Source organism: Dermochelys coriacea, chromosome 2, assembly GCF_009764565.3.
Source record: "Dermochelys coriacea isolate rDerCor1 chromosome 2, rDerCor1.pri.v4, whole genome shotgun sequence".
Taxonomy (NCBI): Eukaryota; Metazoa; Chordata; order Testudines; family Dermochelyidae; genus Dermochelys; species Dermochelys coriacea.
Genome location: NC_050069.1, coordinates 71,072,011 through 71,097,585, shown reverse-complemented (window position 1 = coordinate 71,097,585; position 25,575 = coordinate 71,072,011). Strand labels below are relative to the sequence as shown.

Genomic DNA, 25,575 nt, shown 5'->3' with positions numbered 1-25,575 from the left:
TTGGATAATGAAGTGGAGAGTATGTTTGTAAAAACTGTAGCGATACCAAGCTAGAAGGGATTGCAAGCACTTTGGAGGACAGAATTAGAATACAAAAGGACCCTGATAAATTGGAGAACTGGTCTGAAATTAACAAGCTAAAATTTAATAAAGATAAGTAGGTAGGAAGGAAAAATCAAGTGCACAAATACAAAATGGGGACTCAACTGGCTAGGCAGCAGTACTACAGAAAAGGAATTGGGGTTAGAGTGGGTCATAAATTGACTATACACCAATAGCATGATACAGTTGCAAAAAAACCAAACATTCTGGGGTGTATTAACAAGAATGACATAAGTTCAGCGGGAGGTAACAGTTCCACTCTACTCAGTACTGGTGAGGCCCCAGCTGGAGTATTGTGTCCAGTTTTGGATAGCACACTTTAAGAAAGATGTGGACAAACTGGAGAGTCCAGAGGAAAGCAACAAAAATGATGAAAGGTTAAAAACTACAGGCATGTTAATATCCTGAGAAAAGACAACTGCTAATGGTCTTCAAATATGTTAAGGGCTGTGATAAAGGGGACTATGACCAATTGCTCTCCGTGTCCACTGGAGGTAGGACCAGAAGTACTTGGCTTAAACTGAAGCCAGGGAGATTTAGGTTAAATATTAGGAAAAACTTTCAACTATAAAGGATAGTTAAGTGCTGGAATAGTTTACAAATGGAGGTTGTGGAATCCCAGCACTGGAGGTTTTAAAGAACATGTTAGACCAATACCTATCAGGGATGGTCTGTCTTAATCTTGTATCAGTACAAGGAAATTGACCAGGTGACTGAAGTCCCTTTCAGCCCTACATTTCTATGATCCTATGAAAATCTACATCTTTAATTGCACCCAGAAATGAACTGAAAACCAGTCCACACTGTGAAGGATAGGGGCAGTGTACTCTGTATGAAGCACAACTAAAACCAGGCTTCTGTACCTCATTATATGCCACCAAAATTTCGAAGTGGTCTTCAGGAATAGCCTACATCCAAAAGAAATAGCCACAGCTTTTTAGCCTTTAGCACATTGAAAAAAATAGCCACTGCTGCTATTGGACATCCAGAAATAACACTTTAGTATCACAGTAATGCGCATGGCATGAAAAAAACAAATAGAGCCAGGAGGACAAACGAGAGTAATTCTGGTTTGTAATCCTGAGCACAGAAAGATAGGCAAAAATCTCCCATTTCCTCAGTGTGCTTCTTCCATACTTCTATCATGTCTAGGTTCCATGTTCGCTTGCTAGCTCCTATCCAAGCCACAATCTCAAGTAGTCACCAAGACAGCAGATCAGCTGGACGGTGCAGTGGATGGAAGATGTAAAGTTGGAGGTCTTCTACACAATAAAGGCACCACAGGCCACACCACCTTGTTAGCACCCCTCCCCACAACAGACTGACATGCAGACTGAACAGGGTTTGTTTGTTGAGATACTGGGGTCTTTCCTCTGGAAAAAGATATGCACTGAAAAAGGTTCCAAAGAGGAACTCAAGGTTTTGCTGGCCATCATTTAAGAGAAGCACTGGTTTAAATTATTGAGCACAGCCCAAGGCACTCCCTGAGCACTACCAGAACCTCAGCGAGAGACTTTCTGCAATGCAAGCAGATGACTCCTAGTTATTATTCTGCTTCCTCAAAGATTGACACTCTAGTCTGATTCTGAGCAATCTTACACCAAAAGCAGAGTGAAAATTTGTCCTGGCATGAAACACTGGTTTCTGTAAGTGAGTCAAGACACTCCAGACACCAATCTGCTTACCACTAGGAACAGTTCTGCTGATTGGGACTTTGTCTCCAGCACAGGATCTACAAAGAAACGACCACTTGCACAGCCATTGTTAGATCTCACAACTTGGCCAGGCTCACACCATGCCTTCTATTTTAGCATCATGTACTCCAGTTATCTCCCTGTTTTAAATGTTGCAATCCAGATTTATACAACATTGACATGGAGGAACAAATTAGAAGGGGCCCTTTGACACCACTCTGTCCATGGTAAAGGACACGCAATCAAAATGACTAACTAGGCAACTAATAGAGCATTCATAGCTATCTAAAAATCCAACTTCCTCAATTGGCTTCTGAATGCCAGCCAATAAAATAGATGGAGCTAAGGGCCCATCAAGAAAAGTGGGCTCCAACCTCAAAATGGTGCAAGTCTTTGTCACATACAGACAAGGACCAGTAGCTGCACTATTCAATCCCACCTCAGAAACTAGATGAAGATTGTGGAGTGTAACACATTGAACCAGAATAATTGAGCCAGTCACAGAATAATCCCACATCTGTAATGATAGCCTCAACCTCATCACCAAAAAAAGGTATTTAGAAGACTGATGGAATGCCTGACAAAATTTTAACTAAGGTATGGTGAAGTCAGACTTTTAGACTGTATTAGCTGGTATTTCTTTAAGTGTGTTTAACTGAAATAGTTTAAAAGCCATCATGTGTGATACTGCAAGTGAGTTAAGATGGATTTTGAATATTTTCTCTATTACATAATCAACCAAAGTACCTGGCTCAGTTAATGAAAAACACACAATTCAACTTCTGAGCAGATGATTCCCACTGTCAAAAAGCCACACACTTTAAACAGTAATATGTGCTGACCTTCTCTTCTCCCTAGGTAATGTTTCTACAAAATTAAATTACAGTACTTATTGCTCATGTTGAAATAAATACCATAGTACACATGGTTTAAATTTGAACACTGAAAATATACTTTAAAAGAACAGTGTGAAGAGAGAATCAGAAGTTTATGAAAACTGAAGAACTTACTTCAATAGCTCATAATTCTTTTCATTTAATCTCACAGCATTCTCTCGCCAAAATTTCTCAGATTTGTGTACAGGACTCCATTCCAATCTTCCTGACTTGAGCTCAGAACTGTACTCATCAAATGAACTAGAGTACAAAAAACATAGGGTGAAATACTAGTTTCCCTTGAACGGGCCTTTAACAGTACATCAGAAGCTCTACTCCTTGAGAGACTGTAGGATTTGTTATGACAAACTTGAACGTCACAGTTCTTCACAAATCTGTATCAAAATTCTGATTTGGATATGTTGCTTAAAAACATTGGTGGAACATCCTTAAGCAACATGAAAGCAAGTGCAGGTTGAGGGGAGGGGAAGAATATCTTTTTGAAGTCCTCTTACCTGGACCACTTCAGAAACTTAAGATTTAGGCCTAATGTACACTAGAAAATTAGGCAGGCACAACTACATTGCTCTGGGGTGTGAAAAAAATCCATACCCAAGCGGCATAGTTAAAGCCGACTTAAGTCCTTGTGTAAGTAGCACTAGTCGACAGAAGAATTCTTCCACTAACCTAGCTACTGCCTCTCAGGGAGATTGATTACCTATGCCGATGGAAGAACCCCTCCCATCAATGTAGGTAGTGTTTACACTGAAGCGCCGCCACAGCAGTGCAGCTGCGCTACTGTAATGTTTTAAGTGCTCACAAGCACTTAGTTGCAGGGTTAAAAAAAGGCATTCTCCCCAGACCTATACTTACTTTTACACAGAACATGATCTTAAATTTACCAATCTAACAATCCCATTTTATTAATATGTGAACTGTGCTCCTAAATGTGGGATTCCAGATCCCAAGAAGAAAATCGGTTAACAGTATGCATTTAGAGAGAGAGCTAAACTGCTTTGTGCACTTGTTAGTAGTTACTAAAGTCTAAAAAGGAATTCCTCTGACCAGGGACCCAACTTAGAGATACAAGTTGTAGTCTGAATTATACATCCAGTGCAAGTTGGGATAAATGGCTCACTAGCGTACTCATGTTCATTTGGCATTCTATGGGTCTACACTAAGTTTCATATTCTGTAAGTATCGAATTCGGCTCCAGTGCAGCAGATGCAACTCTTGTTGAAAACCCTGCCTATTAAACTGTCAGTTAAGAAGCATGTGTGCATAAGCATAGTAGATTTTTCTAGTCAGATATATGACAGACATCCAGTTAGAAAGGGGATCTTTCATATACTGTTGGGAAGCTATGATATACCAGACCACCACCAGCATATCTACTATTTTCTGTTTTAAAACATAATAAAAATAAGTTTGCCAGTATTTCAAGTGACACAGGTTTAAAAACTCATACTATAAAATATACCTAAGATCCTGGACACTCTCGCCAAGTTTTTCCAGTAGAAACTTAATATCCTCACTAATGTCTTCATCATCATATTTCTGCTGATCCAAGTTCTCTAGTTGCTTCAGAATTTTGCATTGGATCATAGCGAGAGCATACTCTTGGCGAGTTTCTCTTTCAGTAGATTTTTCTAAAAGATTCTAGAAGAAAAAAAAAGGTAAAAGTTGAACGTAAATCTTTTATAGTTTAAAAATACTAGTATTTATTACAGATTTATCTTTTTGCAAATATCCTCTAAAATTAATTTGAATTATACAAGAATTGAATTATGCAAGTTTCATCGATAGTATTAATCATTTATTAAAAGGCTTGCTTGAGAGGGCAATATTATGAGCTGACAAGGATTCCAACATATTTTGGCCCTAATTTTCAGTTAGGTTAGTACAATTACATGCTCAAGAGTGCCTGTCCAACAGCATGAAAGTGACCAGTTTACATTAGTTCCTATATAACTTCCTATATCAAGGGTAATATAACACTTTAGAAAACTAAAGACAGGCCTTGCAATGCACAGTTCACATCTGAATCTAGAGGCCAACTTCCTTAAAGTCTGAGCATATTCAGATCAGGGATTTTAGTTCAAGCCCATCTCTATTAGTAAGAAGAGTGCTGGCATAAGCACATAGTGCAGCAGCTACTGATTTCATTGACTCCCACTATCAGGTCATTATCTTTCATTCAATTTAATCAGGTTCAAATTATACTATTCAATCAAAGCCAGTCACTTTTTACTCTGATAATGCACATTATCGACATAAAAAAAGCCATGTTCATATGAATAAGTCATAATATCTTTCAAGAGCAAGGGAAGTAATTACCTGGAGAGAGAGAACTAACTGGACCACTAATTTAATGTATGCACTAATGTACGTGCAGATCCCAGGACATTAGAGAGACAAGGTGGATGAGGTAATATCTTTTATTGGACCTGAAGAAAAGCTCTGTGTAAACTCAAACTTCTCTCTCACCAACAGACATCGGTCCAGTAATTTAGTGACATTTCTACTGTAATGTTTCTCACTACTTTGCTTAAAGATAAGCATGTGAGGTTTATATTTCGGGTTCTTCAAAATTCCTAGACAAGTAGTACAGTAAAACATGGTCAATGAGTAATATTCCCTTTAAATACGACAACAGAACTTTTTTTTAATTACTCTCAGGTTATATTGCTGTCTTCAATAGCCAAGCACAACCGAACTGGCTGAAATGGGGGACAAGGTACTTCCACACCCTCCAGTTTCATAACCAATCATCCTTTACATCCCGACAGCCAAAGGAATGTCTAGGCACAGGTGGCCAATGCAATTCGATATTTTCTTCCCCAACTTCTACAAATCCCAGGCTTTAGGTTATATGTGATACTTTACGGCTCTCCAATTTGCAAAAGCTCAATTTTGCAATCAGAAATACCAAAACTGCTGAAGACACAATGAATTATGGACAAGAGGTTTTATTTAATTTATGCAGCCCTATAATTGTCAGCAGCGTCCAGGTTTGCAAGAAGACACTGTCGTTATCTGATGAAAAGAGACAGTGTTACTTTGATATATGAAGACTGGGTGACTGTATATTTCAATTATTATTAAAAGAGAAGCTTAGATTTAAACAACATGTTTAAAGAAGTAAATTTTTGTAACTTTCTGCTTGAGCCTGAGAAAGGATTATAGCAGCTAAAGAAAAGTTTATTTCTGCAGGTCAATAGCATGGATTAGTCTAAGAAAGTCATAAACAGGAGCTCCTTTTCTGGTATATTAACCATTCAAGGATAAAGAGACTCAGTGGATTGTACTGCCTCTGGAGTACCCCTTTCCCAACCAGTACATTATTCTAAGAAAGGTGGGAGTAAATCCCACCAAAAAGGTGGGGAAAACATTTTAGGATGTTCTTTCCAGGACATTCGAATATAAACTCTCCGTCCACTCTAGGCTAGATAGTAGCAAAAATCTAGCGAGTTACCACAACAAAAGGCAGGTTGCTATGGAACTGGTGACACAGAAGTTTTCATGCACATAGTGGTCAACTAACGTTACCATGGGAATCTTAATATACTTTTTTGTACTTTATATCCTAGAGCTTTTTAAGGAAGATTCACAAAAACTCCAAACATGCAGTTCCTGGAGACAAAGGTATGTTACTGGACAAGTCTAAAAACAAAAAGGTATGTTACTAGACAGCTAGCATAGACGGAACATTCTTCTCCCATCCAGACCTAGAGACAGGTGAAGAGAATCCAGTTTGAACCCTCTCTGCAAAAACAACAAAAATGGAGGATTCAGGAAATACCTAGCTGCCACAGTGCAGACTATGACCAGGAAGTAGATTCCCATATTTTGAGTTTCTCTGCCCAGTGGCCCTTGCGCATTTGGGGTTCAAGATCCAACAAGTTTCAACCTGGATGTGCAACCGAGAGATGATACATTCACACACCATCGTGGTAGGGAGAAAATAATTTGGTAGGTGGATGGGTTTGCTGGGATGGTTATGAAGACCAGAAAGTTGCCTTTTAACAAGTACAAAAGTGCAATAAATATCGCTGCTTAAATGCATAGCTTGCAATTTAAGTTCCATACTCCACAAGTTTTAAATTCTTATAAAAAAAGATCAGGAAGGCTGAAACTCATAATGAAGATTACATCCTTGTCGGGTTTCAAGTTTCCAAATGCAGTAATTACACTGGAGCTCAGCCAAAACATGTACAACTGTAGTTCTTTCCATAAAAAGGAAGTTTCCCATGTCCCCACCATCCTCCCTCAACTAGCAATTTTAATTCCCTATACTACATACATGACCACATGCACATAAAACATCCAATGCATGGGCGCAAGAAGGGATGACACATACAAACCAGAGTATGTGTGTGTGCGCGCACACACAAAGATTCAGGAGGCCACAATGCTTTGGTATTATAAAACATCTTGATAGGATCTGTCATTTTCAGATTTTACTGATATAATATTGCAGCAGAAGTCAACTAGTCAGTGCTCTTATGTGGACATCTCATCCCAACATACATTACACTATCTATGCTTACACTAGTCATGCAAAGTTTCTCCTCAGAAAGCTTTGTTTTGAACACATATATAAAATCATTTTCTGTCAATCACAACAAAAGGATGGTGAGTAGATTTTCTGCCTGAGCTGGTACATTTTTATGAAATATCTGCAAGGCCAGTTTACCCATTTACTAAGTGCTAAAGGGTGTAATTCTTGTGTTTTAATGTTAACAATTAACAATTCCTGCAGCAGCATTTTTTTTAATAAATTCTGTAAATAGGATTATTTAACAGAATATAGAGGAACAATGAACATTCATATTGGGATCTGCCAGTTCAAGAAGGCGCAGAAAGCTGCATGTCTTTTACCCTACAAAAAATCCACATATTAACTCTGGCTCTGAAAGGAAAGCCAGAGTTAATGTGGACTACACATCCAATCCAGCATGCCTGGAAATAATCTATGGAAGCACTTAGGCAAGAGACAAAACCACGTAAACCCACTACAATTACAGTCAACTTTACTTACCCGAAATGCTGCAAGGATTATTCTAGTTACTTTCTCTTTGACAGATTCTTGGAGAATGTCAGACAGAACTGGAACAATATTATATCGACGCAGATATTCACACATTTGAGGACTGAATGCCAACAGCCATATGGAGAAAATCATCTGATACTGGAGCTGGAAGCCACATTTGTTACTCAGGACTCCCATGATACTAAAAGATATAATTAACATAGGTAGTAGTGCAAATGTTTCATAATGGGCAAGTGCACTGTGTATATGACCCTGAACATGTAAGATTTTATTTAAATTAATGTTTGCAAGAGAGCTCATTGGCAAAAGCTATGAGTTTTAGGTACACAACTAAGGATTGGATGAAAAAACAGTAGTTCATGATGCCCAGCACTTGCACTTGTGTTCAGCCTAATCTCTTTATTCAGATAATTTTTGATTTTTAACAGGTTACATTTCCAAGGCTTAGGATTGCAAAGAATGTTTTCCACATATGCAGTACTGCCTGTTTTCAGGCTAACGGCCAATATATGACTAGAGTAATCTAGTGAATGTTAATGTAATTAACATACTATGTAATGCTAAGGGAGATTAGAGAGGCTATCAAAATAAAGAACTCAATAAAAGTGGGGGATTTCAATTATCTCCATATTAACTGTGTACATGTCACCTCAGGACAAAATGCAGAGACAAAATTTCTCAATACTTTAAATGACTACTTCTTGGAGCAGCTGATACAAGAACCCACAAGGGAAGAGGCAATTCTCGATCTAGTCCTGAGTGGAGCATAGGATCTGGTCCAAGAGGTAACTATAACAGGACCTATCAAGGTTCCTTCCCCACTCTTCCCCCCAAAGGCTCTTACGTAAATTAAGTTGTCATGGGATAAGAGGGAAAATCCTTTCATGGACTGTGAACTAGTTAAAAGACAGGGAACAAAGGGTAGAAATAAATGGTAAATTTTCAGAATGGAGAGGGTTAACTAGGGATGTTCCCCAAGGGTCAGCGCTAGGACCGATCCAGTTCAACTTATTCATAAATGATCTGAAGAAAGGGGTAAACAGTGAGTGGCAAAATATGTAGACAATACTAAATCTCTCATGATTAAGACCAAAGCAGACTGGGAAGAACTTCAAAAAGATCTCACAAAACTAAGTGATTGAGCAATAAAATGGCAAATGAAATTTAATGTGAATAAATGTAAAGTAATGCACATTGGAAAAAATAACCCCAACCATACATACAATATGATGGGGGCTAGTTTAGCTACAACTAATCAGGAAAGAGATCTTGGAGTCATCATGGATAGTCCTCTGAAGACATGTGCAGCGACAGTCAAAAAAGCAAACGGGACGTTAGGAATCATTAAAAAAAGGGAGAGAATAAGGAGAATATCTTATTGCCCTTCTATAAATCCATGGTACGTCCACATCTTGAATACTACATACAGATGTGGTCTCCTAATCTCAAAAAAGATATACTGGCATTAGAAAAGGTTCAGAGAAGGGAAACTAAAATGATTAGGGGTTTGGAATGGGTCCCATATGAGGGGAAATTATAGAGACTAGGACTTTTCAGCTTGGAAAAGAGGAGACTAAGGGGTGATATGATAGAGGTATATAAAATCATGAGTGGTGTGGAGAAAGCGAATGAGGAAAAGTTATTTACTTGTTCCCATAATATAAGAACTAGGGGCCATTAAATGAAATTAATAGGCAGGTTTAAAACAAATAAAAGGAAGTTCTTCTTCACTCAGCGCACAGTCAACCTCTGGAACTCCTTGCCTGAGGAGGTTGTGAAGGCTAGGTCTATAACAGGGTTTAAAAGAGAACTAGATAAATTCATGGAGGTTAAGTCCATTAATGGCTATTAGCCAGGATGGGTAAGGAATGGTGTCCCTAGCCTCTATTTGTCAGAGGGTGGAGATGGATGGCAGGATGACTTGATCATTACTTGTTAGGTTCACTCCCTCTGGGGCACCTGGCACTGGCCACTGTTGGTAGACAGGATACTGGGCTGGATGGACCTTTGATCTGACCCAGTATGGCCATTCTTATGTACTTCATTGTCATTTTAGGAGAAACTTGTAGCTACTCTGGGATTGCATTATGGAGTTGGAGAGTGGGCAGAGAGCACAAGCAGAGCAAGACCATTTTCTTCCAATGTCCCCAGTCTCATTTTGGAATGTAACAATTTAAATACAATGTATGCAAAATGCAAACTAATGTACACACCATTTACAATGAGCCTTCTAAAAGCAGCCTGTAATCAGATTCATGCCACCTCATGAAAGTCACAAATACATATCACCAAGCATTAGATGCGACTATGACAACAGTAATATCTGCTGAACTGAGCTTTCATTTGCATGTAAAAAACCAAGTAGAGCTGCTCAAAAGCTTTTAGATAATACAGTTTTTGATGGAAAACTGTAATTTGATAAAAACAAGATGTTTTGTGTGAATATTTTGATTTTGATAATTTTTCGTAAAATTTTGACAAGTGCTTCATTTCAACAAAGTCAAAGCACTTTGTTTCAACTTTATTATTTCGGCTTTTAAATTTTATTATAGTTTATTACTATATATTATTTGAAAGATGCATCCTTTTAATAAGGTCATTGGGCATCATGTTGATATTTTTATTTCACTGGAAATTAACTTTTTGATCCACTTCAAGACAAAAGGATATTTTGAAGTGTCAGAATTTCCCATAGAATGGAAACATTGAGTTTCAATCAGCTCTAATAACAAATCACTTACAATACAGAGACTTGCATAATGATCTTTTCCAAGTAAGGCCAGTGATAAGTTTCTGAACTCTCGTACAACTATTTATTCCTCTTTGAAAGAAATTTACAGAGTTTGGGTAGAAAGTGATCTACTAAAAACATTACATAATAAAATGGAGCTATAATTCTAGAAAGTATCACTCTTCACCAATACTTACATTAAAGATTACTGCAAGTTTCTACTGGATCTTCAATTTTTATTTAATCTGTTTTCAATAACCTGCAGTATCTCAGTCTCATATATAACAAACCCCCTGCATGGTGCTCTAACTTTTAAGACAAATAGCTCTGATCACCTTTAAGTTATTAACAGAACAATACTTTATGAAGCCCTGAATAGTTATATGACTATTTTTCAGCTCATTTGTTTGCATGCATACGTTACTGTATGAGCACAAATAAGAATTTCAGGCTCAAATACTATGGCTACAAATAAGGAAGGTTTGAAAATTAAGCCTAAAGAGTTCAATTTTAAGGAAGGTCATTTGGGGAATAGCCTATTGTGCATGTTTGAAATTTAACTATTCCTGCATAGAGTAAGTAATATACTCACCAGTTTACCCCATCTGCTTCTACCCATGCAAAACGATATTCATTAACCCTGAGCATCAGCTGCAGGCATCCAGCAACACACTGTACATACTGGGAACTCTAAAGTGGAAACAAGAACACCACCCTTATTGTAAGATGATTAAGGCACTAAATAGTCTTGAAATTTTGTACAAAATTTCAGTAGGCCAGAGATTGAATTACAATATTTTTTCTGTTCTGGACACTAGCTTTCATAATATCTGTAAAGGTTCTGGTTTTGTCTCCATACACCAGTGTTTCCTGAACTGTTCAACACAATTTCTGTAAGAGGTTACAGAAAAAAAAAATTAACACAAATGTGAATTTTTGGAAGAAATCTTCAATACATTGAAAGTTTTTTTTCTAAAACATGGATATAACATATGTCCTGCAATGGTGTGTCCATAATTCAGTCTAAACTAGTGCAGGAGAAGAATGTGTGCAACTGGATGCTAGTAGAAGCTCTAGCAAAATAATATTAAACCTGTACTTGTGATTGGATTTGCTTTATGAAAGTGTTCAAGCACCATTGAAAAACAGAGGCAAGTACTCATGCACCCAGGAACATGCTTCACTGTTTCATACACCTCCATATTTTTCTGCTAAGAAAATGCTTGGAAACCTGTGCAAGTCCTTTGAAAGGTTATTGAATTTCTGACTTCATGAATTGCAGCTTGAGATGGTTACCTTCACCACCAGCTTCTTTCACAATGAAGTGGGGTGGCTCTCAGGAGGTGAAGTGCTAATCAGTCTCTTCATATTAAGAAATGAAGATTTTTGTGAACAATCATTAATACCTCTTGGGTAGTACATTAATACTACTTTGCTGGTATTGACACTTGATTCCATGGTAGCAAATGAATATTCTGTCAATGCAAACAAGGTAGAAACATTCATTGGAAAGCTTGAAAATTTGTCTTCCAACATGCAGAGAGGAAGAATGGAGTTCCCTTTTTTCCCCAGTATGAAGGGAACTGCAGTGTCAGTCAAGAATAATTCAGTGTTTGAGCAACTTCAGATTCAGCTGCAGAACTATTATTCAAAGCTTGCATTAAAGAAAGATAGGGATCCCTAACCACCTTCCACCAGACCATTGAGTCTGCAGCACCAGCAGGCCATTGAGACATAAAAGTCTGGAAGTTGCTCTCTAGCGAGGACCTGAGAAAACAGTCTGTAAGGGAATATCACCTTGCCCTTATTGAAACCTTGGAAGTTCTCATCTTCTTACCTTTGTGATTTTCAAGTGTTATTAGAAGTTCCTTCATATGATGGAGATCTATAACATAAATCCCTATACTTCAGAAAATCTAAGCAGTAATCAAACTATGATGGTGGAATACAGAATATTGCCACAGCTTTGGCAGCTAACAGGATTTCTTACAAAAGGCAGATTTCCTGGAAAAATCAAGAACTCTAATTGTAATCTTAGCTCTGTCACAGAACTGCTCTAAGTCATTGGATATAAATTCATAAACCCCAGGGCAGAGATTAGAGTGAGAAAAGAACAGAAGGCACCGCTTCCCGCAGCTCCCATTGGCCGGGAACAATGAACCGCGACCAGTGGGAGTTGTGGGGCTCCATGCCTGCAGATGCTCCAGATAAACAAAGTGGCCCTGCCCACTAGCAGCTTTCCCCTTACGGGCTGGGTGCCAAAGGTTGCTGCCCTTTCCTCTAAAACATCATGGTGGATCAGCAACATTGTAGAAGGTCAAGAATTTCAAACACTTAAAGGAGGAAAGAAATTTCAAGACAAGTCCTGGATGAAATGAAAAGGTAAGAGACAATAAGAGATGCTTATGCTGTTCCACAAGAACTGCAAATGAATTCGTTCCCCCTCCACCCCCCCCTTCTGCCTTTATATAATCAGAAACTGAAGATCACACAGTGATAATTAACAAGGACATTTATTTCAATAGATATGTATTTGCTTTCATAAATCTTGAAAGTAAAAGGTAACATGGATGGAAGAACTTGCTGTACACAACAAAACTACTATCTCTTGAAACAAATTAACTGTATAAATCTCAACAATTTAAGTCATTTACCTAAAACATAGGAAGTATCTCTCTATTACTGAAACTAGGAATTGCCAGATCTTTAAAGACACAATCATAAAAGTTATCTCCCAATACTGCTTTCAATTAAAATAAAAACCCCTCATTTTTTATTAGGATGAGCCATAATTTCCTCCTGTCTGTGTAAAAGGCTTGTCTTAAGTCATCCTCAGTTTACATACTGAAGGATATGTGGAAGTAAGATTACTCACTGTTCTAAGGCCCTATGACAAAGGGCCATCTGCATAATGGAGACTTGAAACAGCAATATTGCAAAGGAGTGTCTGAGAATGTTTCAATCTCCACTTTTAGGCCTTGTCTTCACTAGAAAAAGAAAAGGGGGGAAGAAGGAAAAAAAGGTATTTTAACCCCCTTTAATCTAACCTGCGTTAAAACCTTAATGAAGACAAGGTAAATTGCAGTTTTAACCCACAATAGCAGGTAACCGTGACCAGTTAACATGCATTAAAATAAGATACTTTGTCTTGACTAACCCAAATTAATAACCTAGTGAATGCAGGTTAAAAAAATACATCTTTTTCCTTAGTGAAGATACTGTTTTACATTTAAAAGGAGATGCAGCAACTCCAAGCGTATGCTTATTAATCTCCTAAAAAGCCATCAATGTCTTTAATGTTAACACATTCTTTGGACCCTAAAAATCATTAAGTGTCAAACTGTTTATCCTGCCACAGCATTTGCCAGAGTAGTGGAGTGAAATTTCTTCACTATGCCACAACCATAGAGAAAATTGAAGTTATGAGGGTCACTTTCACCTGCTACATTGCCCAATTGCATTCTGAACTGCACTGCCTACATCACACTGAGGAACTGAGTCAAATGTTCCCTTATAAACCAACTTCACGCTGTTGCTTCCCAGTGTCCAAGGCCAGGGAGACAAGGCGTGGAAGTCAGCTCTTCTCCTCACAACTCAGTTTACTCAAGTGAGAAGCCTTGATAATGCCTAAGAAAACACTAAACTTTCAAGGGACGTTTTTGTAGCTGCATATTGTAGAGGTTTATCGGGGGTGATTTTATATGTAATATTTTCTGCAGTATTCATAATAGGAGACATTAAGGAGACAAAAGCAACTAACCCTCTTAATTTCCTTTACTTCCAGTCAGAGTTTGACACTGAACAGCTAGTGTTCAGTTTTTAGTATTTAATCGCCCCTTTCTTTCCCCTTCTCATAACTGGAATGATGTTACCATTGCCAGCTCAATACAGACATAATTGTAATATCCTGACTCAATTTGAATTGATAAGTAGAAGCACTAGTGTCCCACACATTTCATTATCAAATAACATTATGCAGCACGTTTTAGATAAATACTTTTGTTTCTTGGTGCCATCGAGTGGCAAAATTGTGTAGTACATCTTGAAATCAAACTGCGTTCTATAATAAATTGCCATCACAAAGACTCTGCAATCGGAACATCTTAACTGTTCATCTGTATGAAATTAAATGGTTATTAACCTATCTGCTGTCCAAGTATGCTGCATTTCGTTAAAAAAAGCAATATAGATTTTAAAGTATTTAATATATCCTTAAGTTCACACAAGTGAATTTGTTTTTTGCAGAGCTATATTTTTGTAAGACAAGAATTTTGATTCAACAGGTACAACAGAACAACAAAAAAAGCTCAACTATTTCACTGCATTCTGTAAGGTCTAGAAGACATGACATGTTTCAACCCAATGCAATTTCGAAAAGTGGCTAATAAGCCCTTGGAAAAAGTCAAAGTTCAGAATTGAAATACTGACTGTTCTTAATCATTTCACACAAAAAAACAAACAAACAAAAAAAACACTAAAAGCAAAACTGGATTATTTTGCATTCAGATGTCCCCATTTGTTTTATCTGCACTTATGCTTCACTCATTAAGATTTCTGTTTTCAGATCAGAAGATCTAATAATCCAGTTTCCTCATCAACTAGAGAAATAAATTATGTTTATACCTAGATTTAAACAGGTATATGCACATTTTTAAAAGCCATCCCCACTAGGACTATCAATAATGGGGAAGTTGGTTGTAATTCTGCTCTCAGAAGTCAGTAGTATTCCAACAGAGTTCGTGCTCTTAGCTTCCTAGCACAAGACTGGTGGAGTTTCCACAGTTCTTAGATTTGACTCCCAGGAGTCATTAGAACCTGGCAGATTCCAAGTCAGGCCACTCATCACAGAGTCTGAATATCCCACTCTGCATATTCCCATTCATTCCTTTGAGTGCACACGAGGCAGAGGTCCCGAGGTAAACCCATACAAGAAGAAAAGAGTATAAAAATAAGCCCCATGGGGGGAGAAAAATAAATTTAAGGTATAAACATAGGAACACCTTTAAAATCAACTCCTCCTTGTCCCAGCTTCCCCCCACCCTATGTAGCTTTTAGGATTGGTTATAGTCTGGGTCTGTTTAACCCTGACTATCAATTTTAAAAGTTTGGTGAATAATAGAGACTGTTTAATGTTTTAGGAGGCCACTACATTAACAAGTCACAAAGAGATACTCACATCACTGGTTGAGACTGTTCCTGTTTCAATAGCACCCATGGTACCACGAAGTTTCTAGCACAAAAAACAAAAATGTTCAGCTTTTCTTGTTAAGTCAACTATATTGCTATTAAAATAAATGTATGAAAATCTTAGCCCTACAGTACAATTTCCATGATTTTGTCCAGGCCAGCTGAGTGCCCCAAGTATCACTGTCCTCTACGGCTTTCATTCAGAGACTATTCTACAGCTAACCAGATCTGTTGGAAAGTCCTTTCACCTATGATAAAACTGTATCTAGCTAAGTCAATTTCTAATGAGGAAGAAAATCACACTTATTCTACCCTCACAAATCAAGACTACAATAACTGGCAAATAGAGAAGCATCCTCTCAATCCATCCAATGTTTTGGATTATCCCGGTTTACACGAAGATGGTAAGAACAACAACAGAACAATAATACCCAAGTGGTCCAGGACAGTGTTATGAGGTACACTGAAGTGCATTTTCTCCTTTGAGTTTGTACATAACACCTATCAGGGTTAGTCTCAGAATGGTGTAAGCAGAAAGACTATAATCCTGCCTTGGATAATATCAATAAATTACAGTGAAATTGCTCGAAACTTCAGGAAGCAAAAGCAAAACTAAGTATAACACACACCTTCTGGGTGTGGTGTTCTGTCCCATCTAGTGCCATACAGGGACACACAGCAGTGCCGCATGAAAGTCAAGGAGCTCAGGCAAGCCCACCAAAAGGTAAAGGAGGCAAATGGTCGCTCTGGGTCAGAGCCCCATACATGCCGCTTCTATGATCAGCTGCATGGCATTCTACCACTACCCCACCACTGTCCGTGGACACCTGCAAGGGGGGGAGTCCCACGCAACACGTAAGAGGATTTTGTGGATGAGGAAGAGGAGAATGTGCAGCAGACAAGTGGTGAATCCATTCTCCCCGACAGCCTGGACCTTTCATCACCCTGGAGCCAATACCCTCCCAAGGCAGGATCCTCAATTCTGAAGCCGGAGAAGGCACCTCTTGTGAGTGTACATTTGTAACTACAGTACAGGGTTTAAAAGCAACAGTGTTTAATGTTTGATTTGCCCTGAAGACTTGGGATGCAGTCAGTACAGCTACTGGAAAAGTCTGCTAACGTGTCTGGGGATGGAGCAGGAATCCTCCAGGGACATCTCCATGAAGCTCTCCTGGAGGTACTCTGAAAGCCTTTGCAAAACGTTTCTGGGGAGGGCTGCCTTATTTTGTCCTCCATGGTAGGACACTTTACCACACCAAGCCAGTAGCAAGTAGTCTGGAATCATTGCAGCACAAAGAATGGCAGCAAATGATCCTGGGTTTTGGTCACATGCAAGCAACATTCGGTCTATATCCTTCTGTGTTAGGAGAGTGATATCATTCATGGTCACCTGGTTGAAATAGGGGAATTTTTGTAAGGGAACTGTAAAAGGACCCCGTTCATGCTGGGCTGTTTGCGCTTGGCTAAAAGGGATCATCCCGAGAATAGCCATGTGGCGGGGGAAGGGATCATCCAAAATAGCCACACGTAGAGGTGGGGGGAGGTGTGTACTGCATATCCACCCGAAAACTGGAGCCCCTCCTTTTAAATGGCAAACCCAGCCGACATTGCTTGCTATGGGAAAAAGGGGTGCTGCAATTTGAAAACATTCCCACATGTTATGAAGGCGCAAGAAGCCAACCCTGCATACCCTTTGGCTTACCATGGCTGCCTGGAAACCAAGTTCTGTTGCCCAACCGTGTGCGATGTGTCACCATACCAGCAGGCACTCAATATAAAAGGCAAAATGCGATCTTGTACCTAAAGCACATGTACTGTCTGCTGTGAATTGCTTGAGTTGCTGTGAAAGAAAGTCTCCCTTTTGTTTTCAGAAATGTATCTTAAATTTTACTCTCCCTTTTTTATCCCACTGTAGGTGCAAATGTTTCTATGCTCCCCCTATCATCTCCATCCCTGAGGTTATCGCAGATTAGAAGGCGAAAAAAACCGCACTCGCGATAACGTTTTCTGAGCTCATGCAGTCCTCCCGCACTGATAGGGCACAGCTGAACGCATGGAGACATTCAGTGGCAGAGGTCAGGAAAGCATTAAGTGAGCACCATGAGAAGAGGCAGGATGCAATGCTGAGGCTAATGGGGAGCAAACAGACATGCTCAGGCGTCTGGTGGAGCTGCAGGAAAGCCAACAATAGCACAGACCGCCAATGCCTCCACTGTACAACCGCCTGCCCTCCTCCCCAAGTTCTATATCCTCCTCACGCAGCCACTCCACTCCAGAGGATGGCCCAAGATTCAAACAGTTTTGATTTGTAGTGTGGCTACAATAAGCAATGTGGCCTTTTCCTTCCCTCCTCCCTCACCCCACCCAGGCTACCTTGTCAGTTCTCACTTTTTTTTTTTTAAATTAAGAAAGAAAGAATGCATGGTTTCAAAACAATAGTGACTTTATTTCCTTTGCCAGCTGTGATTGAAGTAGAGAGGGTGGTTGGCTTACAGGGAATTAAAATCAACAAAGGGGGCAGGTTTGCAACAAGGAGAAACACACACAACTGTCACACCGTAGCCTGGCCAGTCATGAAACTGGTTTTCAAAGCCTCTCTGATGCACAGCACACCCACCTGTGCTCTTCTAATCGCCCTGGTGTCTGGCTGCTCAAAACTGGCAGACAGACAATTTGCCTCAACCTCCCACCCCACCATAAACGTCTCCCGCTTACTCTCACAGATATTATGGAGCACACAGCAAGCAGTAATAACAATGGAAATATCAGTTGCGCTGAGGTCTAACCTAGTCTGCAAACAGCGCTAGCGAGCTTTTACATGTCCAAAGGCACATTCTACCACCATTCTACACTTCCTCAGCCTATAGTTGAACTGTTCCTTACAACTGTCCAGGCTGCCTGTGTAAGGTTTGATGGGAGCAAAACATAGTTTGGTTCCAAAGGATAACTATTGGCATTTCAACATCCCCAACAGTAATTTTCTGGTCTGGGAAGTAAGTCCCGTCTTGCAGCTGCTCAAACAGCCCGGAGTTCCTAAAGATCCGAGTGTCATGCACCTTTCCCAGCCATCCCATGTTGACGTTGGTGAAACATCCCTTGTGATCCACCAGTGAGAAGTACCTCTTGCGGTTTAATATACTGGTTGGCAAGGTGGTCCAGTGCCAAGATAGAGATACGAGTTCCGTCTATCACGGCACCACAGTTAGGGAAAACCATTACAGCAAAGCCATCCACTATGACCTGCACATTGCCCAGACTCACTACCCTTGATAGCAGAACATCAGTGATCGCATTGGCAACTTGAATCACAGCAGTCCCCACAGTAGATTTGCCCACTCCAAATTGATTCCTGACTGACCGGGAGCAGTTGTGCGTTGCAAGCTTCCACAGGGCTATCGCTACTCACTTCTCAACTGTCAGGGCAGCTCTCATCTTGGTATTCCTGTGCTTCAGGGCAGGGGAAAGCAACTCACAGAGTTACAACAAAGCGGCCTTACGCATGCGAAAGTTTCACAGCCACTGGGATTCATCCCATCCCTGCAACACTATGCGGTCCCACCAATCTGTGCTTGTTTGCCTGGCCCAGAATCAGCATTCCACTGTATCAACCAGCCCCACTGCTGCCATTATGTCCCAACTGCCAAAGCCCGTGCTTTCAGGAGCGTCTGTGTCCATGTCCTCCTCACAATCGTCCTCGTGCTGCCGACTCTTAGCCGGGTTCTGCACATACTGTAGTATAATGTGTGAGGTGTTTACAATGCTCACAACAGCAGCGGTGAGCTGAGCAGGCTCCATGCTTGCCATGCTATGGCATCTGCATGGGTAACCCAGGGAAAAAGGCGTAAATGATTATCTAGTTACTTTCACGGAGGGAGGGAGGGGAGACTGACAACATGTACCCAAAACCACCCGCGACAATATTTTTGCCCCATCAGGCATTGGGAGCTTAACCCAGAATTCCAATGGGCAGCAGAGACTGCAGAAACTGTGGGATAGCTTCCCACAGTGCACCGCTCTGGGAGTTGATGCTAGCCATGGTAGTAAGGACGCACTCCACTGACTTAATGTGCTTAGTGGGAACATACACAATCGACTGTATAAAATAGATTTCTAAAAATCAACTTCTATAAAATCAACCTAATTTCGTAGTGTAGACATATCCAGAGAGAGAGAGAGATTGAGATTAACGCGTTTGCTCTACAGCCTTAGCTAACAGCCAGTTGGCTTTTGGCTCATACACTAAGCTCCAGAGGTCCCAGGTTCAATCCCGCTCGCCAGTGACTGGGGTCTGTTGGCGTTGCATAAGTAGTCCAAAAGAATCCAATGTGAAGCTATATATTGGCCAAAGGCACAGACGTATTATTTTGACATAATTCCAAGTATTTTCCCTGCCTAGAAGAGCAAGTCAGGATTACTTCCCAGACATCACAAAATACATTACAAAATTTAAAAAGGTGCATTTATAACAATGCTCTTTATATTTCAAACTCAACTGCAAAATGATCTAAAAACACTTGAATCAATTGAAGATATCAAGGCACAGCTCTGAGTTTTTAAAAATAAAGTCACGCTTTTAAGATTCTTGCTTTTATAGAAACCATATGGTATTCTTCTTCTAAAGGTCCTTAGTTTCCAAAAATATATCTGAGTAAACTTTGGTCAGAAAGCCTACTGAACTGAGTCTCACAATTTATTAGAATTCAGTTTCACTCCTACACACCCTTATTAGAGAATGACAAACTGTTTTTTTTGTAAACAACATTACACAAAAAGTAACGCCATCATATGAAACAACAAAGAAACATGGTTTTGCTTCTGAAGAACAAGTCATTCTTACTATACTAGAGCTACGTCACATGCCAATATTGCTCAAACATTTATGCATTTTTTAGGTGGTTTCACAGTTTCAAATGTTTCAATCTAAGCAGGGGACAGTTCAGTGGGGATCAATTTTTTTTTTTTAAATGGACTCTTCAATCTAGCAGAGAAAGGTATAGCACACTCCAATGGCTGGAACTTGAAGTCAGACGAAGTCCGACTAGAAATAAGGCATAAATTTTCAACTGAGAAAGAAATTAACCATTGGAACAATTTACCAAGGGTTGTGGTGGATTTTCCATCACTGGCAATTTTTAAATCAAGATAGGCTATTTTTCTGAAAGATCTGCTCTAAGAATTGTTTTTGGGAAGTTCCATGGCCTGTGTTGTACAGGAGATTACACTAACTGTTCATGATGATTCCTTCTGGCCTTGGAATCAATCAATGTACCTTAGAGTGCAGTTATACTCCAAAAAACAAGAAAAGGAGGAGTTCTATATTCATTTGAATATTTGACGATTTCCAAAACTTTCAGCATACAAGTCAAGACATGATTTTTTTCCCCCAAATGCAAGACCTCCAAAAAAAACGAACTGAAAGGATTATGTTCTCTCTCACTGAGTCACCAGGAGTCAGCAACTTTGTTATTAAACACAAAAAGCAAAATGGAATTCAGTTTGCTCTCTCATAGCTGTGCAGACTCTGTGGGGATCGCGCTTTTCAATCAATCATGAAAATAGAAAAGAATATAATCATTCAGCGTGTTTCCCCTCCCTCGGCAAAAAATCCTCCTTTTCTTACTCTAGCTGGAACTTAGTATACTTTCAAATACTGTATATGTGAAGTTATAATATCTCTTACTTAGAAAGCAAGTCTAAGGATTTGAGAGTTAATTGTAACTGGTAATTATTGAAGTCTAAAGTTTTTTTCTTTAAACAAATAATGCATATTTTGTTAATACAGTTACACATTTACACTTTATACATCTTTGTAGGGAGGTTTAAAAATGTAAGCCTTTTAAGAGTGCATTTTAATTTTTTGTTTAAGTTTAGTTTGTTTTTTTTTTACCTGTGAACTAAGTTGAGTTTTAATCCAGTTGAAGTAATAATTCAGATCACTGCCTTCCATCAGCTCTTTTCCCCAGGCAGCCAATTTGGCAATAATTCTTGCTGCCTAAAAAAGAATTTGGTAAATAGAACTCTAGTTGCAAGTGATCAAAGACTGAATGGAGGGAAAAAAAATACTGCTGTATGCTTTGGAAACCAATTTTGGGAAAAATATTGCTACTTACACAAATACTGCTGCTTTATTCATTTTTTCGAAGCAAAGCCTTATAGTTTGATTTATTTATACCTAATATTTGTCCTTCAGCTTTTTCTATTGGCTCTGCCCCACATTAGTATGCAGAAGCAGTGTACACAGATCAGAGGTTATAAAATAAAATAAAAATCTAAGACAGCATTGTTGCAGTTTAGGGCTTGGTCCTGCAACTGGCTCCTTTCAGAGGCAGGTGTCTGCCAACACAAAGCCAGTTGCAGGATCTGGTCCTAATTGGGTATGTGACATTCATTAACATCAATTTGCTTATTTTTAAATATTTAAGGCTCACAAATATCAATGCACCAAGAAATTTTAAATAAGTACATATGTCCATACTGAAGCAGAAAATATAGTTTCCAGAAGAAAGATTATTATTATTATTTGCCTTTAAAAAGGACAGGAAAACCACTGGGGAAATGAGATGGAATCTTCTGAAGAGGAAATTGTACAACACAGAAAACAGGTTTTCATAAGTAGTTCTTCACAATGCCTATGACATGTGAGAAACATACAAACTGGATCCGTATTCTATGCCTACAGTCTTCCCAAGACAATTTATATGCATTCAAGGAATTATTTGAGGAAAACTGTCAAATTATGCAGCAGGACTTCTACATTCTGCAGCACTCCAAAGTAGCAGACAAGAGAATCTATAATAACCTCAACTTTTACAAATAATATATGAAAGTGAATAATAAAATTACGGCCCTTAAGGTTTGAAAATGTGTGCTACAAAACGTTATACTAACACACATAACTACAGAGGGATCATCGGTTGGTGGATATTTTCTAGTAACTAAACAGTTTTCTTTAAAGAAATCTGTTTTTACCACAGATATTTCCTGATCAATGAGACAGACATAATAATTCAGAACAAAGAACCATAGTTCCACATAATACTGTTGATTCCCAGGAAAAGCAGCATGTATTTTGTAACAAATGGTTGTGCAAAAATTTGTTGTGTGATTAAACTGGTTTACCTGACTTGTAAAAGAAAAGCCTTACACCACACAAGGAGTGATTTAAGTTTTATGAATCTGCAAACTCCAAAAAGAAAATAGGTTTCTATTTTCACCACAGCATCTTGGGAGATAGACACATTTAAAGCTTACCATATGCACAGTGAAGAGATCTTGGCGGTTCAACATAGGCAGAAAGTAGGACCATGCAGTGTTCTTACCACGTTTTGCATAATCAAAGAAAATACTAACACGCTGATGCTTTTCCTGCAAAGGGAGGGGGAGGTAAGGAGAAGCTCATCAGTATTTCAGTCACAATTTTATGGTATTTTTTCAATACATTGTCTTATATTCTCATGAGGTACATTATGAGAGATAAAATGAGAGGGATTGACACAGGAAATGTAACTATTACAACATACCACTGTTGGATGTCTGAAGTGTTGAAACCCAGATGTTAACTGCTATTCCATGCTGGTTCCCCATCAACCCTTAAGAGAGCAATTCCCCTCTCACACTCCAAGTTACACTTCAGTTTATGAAGTGTCTGCTTAAAGGAAAAACATGCTTCCTTCTGGACATTCAGAATGAAAGATTACATAGCTACTGTGAAGGGCCACATTTTCAGAGGGTTGCAACTCTACCTCCATTTCAACTTAATGAACTCTGGGCATTAACTTTTTTCCACATTATTTCTTGCACCCATAAATGACAGGATTATACATACACAATTTGTGAGCACACATTTGCGCATTGTTTTGCACTTTCAAGTGTCTGTGAATGCACAGCAATGTTCTACGTAGCCTTTAAAGTCTATCCTGAAGACTACAGTCGGCACTTATCTCCAAATGCAAGCTCCCATAAGAGGAACTGGAGTTATACAACTACAATAGCCATAGTTTTGTTTTTTTCTGTTTGAAACTAGCATTAAAAACAAAACTGCAGTTTAGAGCATATTAACCATATATTAATCCAGAGATAAAACTGAATGCCACTTTTCTCTCTAAATTATTCTTTATTCTAGTTTGTAAATTACACAGATGGATACCAGCATGATTAATTTGGAACTAAAGTTTATGAGAACCGTACACGATAGCCCCCCCAATAATTTCAACATTTTCATCGAACTTTCTTAAATCAAACAATTCAGATTGGGATACATTGTGTATAGTATAAATACAATATAGTATATAATGTCATGGAATTTCTATTTTCACTTCCTACCAGTGTGTAGCTTGGGAACATGAACTACACAAGGTACATAAAAACACTGGATTTCACTGCTTCTCAAGATCGCTTTCTATGAAAGAAGCTTCCCAGTTAAAGCAATCATGAGAAGTTGTGCATTTTGTTTTCCTCCACTCAAATGAGAGTTAGTATCCAAAGAAATATCCTTGACAGCTGCAAAGATTTCAACCCCATTGTATGAATGCTGTGCTGCCATCTTTAACAGCTAACATGAGCCTGCAATGCTCACTAATGTTTGCCTTATTCCCCTTCTCCCTCCCCCTACACCCACTCTAGAGAGTTGTTAACCAAGTATTTTTGAATTTCTTTTCAAGTCTTCAGACTGATACAGGCAGCACAGCTGAATCAGGTGATCAGCATTTCTTTCCTTGGCATCAATATCATGTTCTACTTCAAGAACTAGATTTCAAAGACTGTTTAACACCAGTTATTGACAGCAGAGGTGTAAAACAGTGATAGCAAATGGCTCCCAGCTCTCTAAAATAGAGCACCAATAAAGATGCAATAATGTTCCTTCAGGATGAGGGTAGCAGAAGAACAGAGAAAAAAAGAATCCGAAGAACATCTTATGGTCAAGCAACTAAAGGAATAAAATTGGAGCATCACTGATGGGCTGAAGAAACAAGAGGAGGTATATGAAGGTTAAAATATCAGAAGAGCAGTGGAAAACCTCTCTACTTTTAAAATCACAAGCCCACCAGGAAAGAAAAAGCCTGCTCTGATGTTCTGGTAGCTTTGCACTCTCCACAAATCTCTGGTCCTCCTAAGTATTCCTGCACTCTAGACCAGTAGAAGTTGACAGAACTGTTTGGGCTTTAAAGACAGCTATGACTCTCTCTCCGAACAGTGGCAGAGTTATATGACATAGCAGTCCTTGGAAGAGCAGTATTTCCGTCCTATAATTTCAACAACTAGGCTAAGAGAAGACCAGAATTAGAATAATAGAAATGTATGGCTGGAAGGGACTTTGAGGGGGACATCAAGTCCAGCCCTTGTTCTAAGGCAGGATCAAGTAAACCTAGGCCATCCCTGATATTTGTTGGTCCAACATGCTCTTAAAACCCTACAAAAATGGGGATTCCACTTGAAAGACTATTCCGGATCTTAACTACCTTTCTAGTGACAAAGTTTTTCCTCAATATCTAACCTAAAATCTCCCTTGCTGCAGCTTAAGCCCATTACATCTTGTCCTACTTTCAGTGGACATGGAAAACAACTGATCACCGTCATCTTTATAATAGCCCTTAACATATCTGAAGACTTATCAGTCTTTTCTCAACACTAAACATGCCTATTTCTTTCAACCTTTCCTCATAAAAGGTTTAGAAAACCTGAACTATCTTTTTTGTTGCTCTCTTCTGGACTCTCTCCAATTTGTCCACTTCTTTCCTAAAGAATGATGCCCAGAATTGGATACTATCTAAGATGAGGCCTCACTGGTGCTGACTAGAGCAGTACAATTACTTTCTGTGTCTTAAATATGACACTCTGGTTAATATACTCCAGAATTATATTAGCCTTTTTCACAACTGCATCATAATGCTTACTCATTCGATTTGTGATCCACTCTATCCCCCAGATCCTTTT

At 39.0% G+C, this 25,575-nt stretch overlaps 1 protein-coding gene across 9 annotated transcripts in view; it reads right to left on the bottom strand.

Annotated features, from left to right (window-relative positions):
* The window catches only part of ATP6V1H (ATPase H+ transporting V1 subunit H), a 97,174-nt gene that overhangs the window by 33,571 nt on the left and 38,028 nt on the right, over positions 1-25,575 (bottom strand). For 8 of the 9 annotated variants that reach the window (XM_043507864.1, XM_043507863.1, XM_038392962.2 and 5 more), the window contains exons 5-11: positions 22,894-23,007; positions 21,530-21,634; positions 15,632-15,685; positions 11,048-11,145; positions 7,713-7,905; positions 4,152-4,330; positions 2,807-2,932 (exon numbers count right to left, since the gene is read on the bottom strand). In XM_043507864.1, coding sequence (XP_043363799.1) covers positions 2,807-2,932; positions 4,152-4,330; positions 7,713-7,905; positions 11,048-11,145; positions 15,632-15,685; positions 21,530-21,634; positions 22,894-23,007 — 869 coding nt within the window. The remainder of the gene's footprint in view (positions 1-2,806; positions 2,933-4,151; positions 4,331-7,712; positions 7,906-11,047; positions 11,146-15,631; positions 15,686-21,529; positions 21,635-22,893; positions 23,008-25,575) is intronic. The other variant, XM_043507867.1, reaches the window with a different exon arrangement.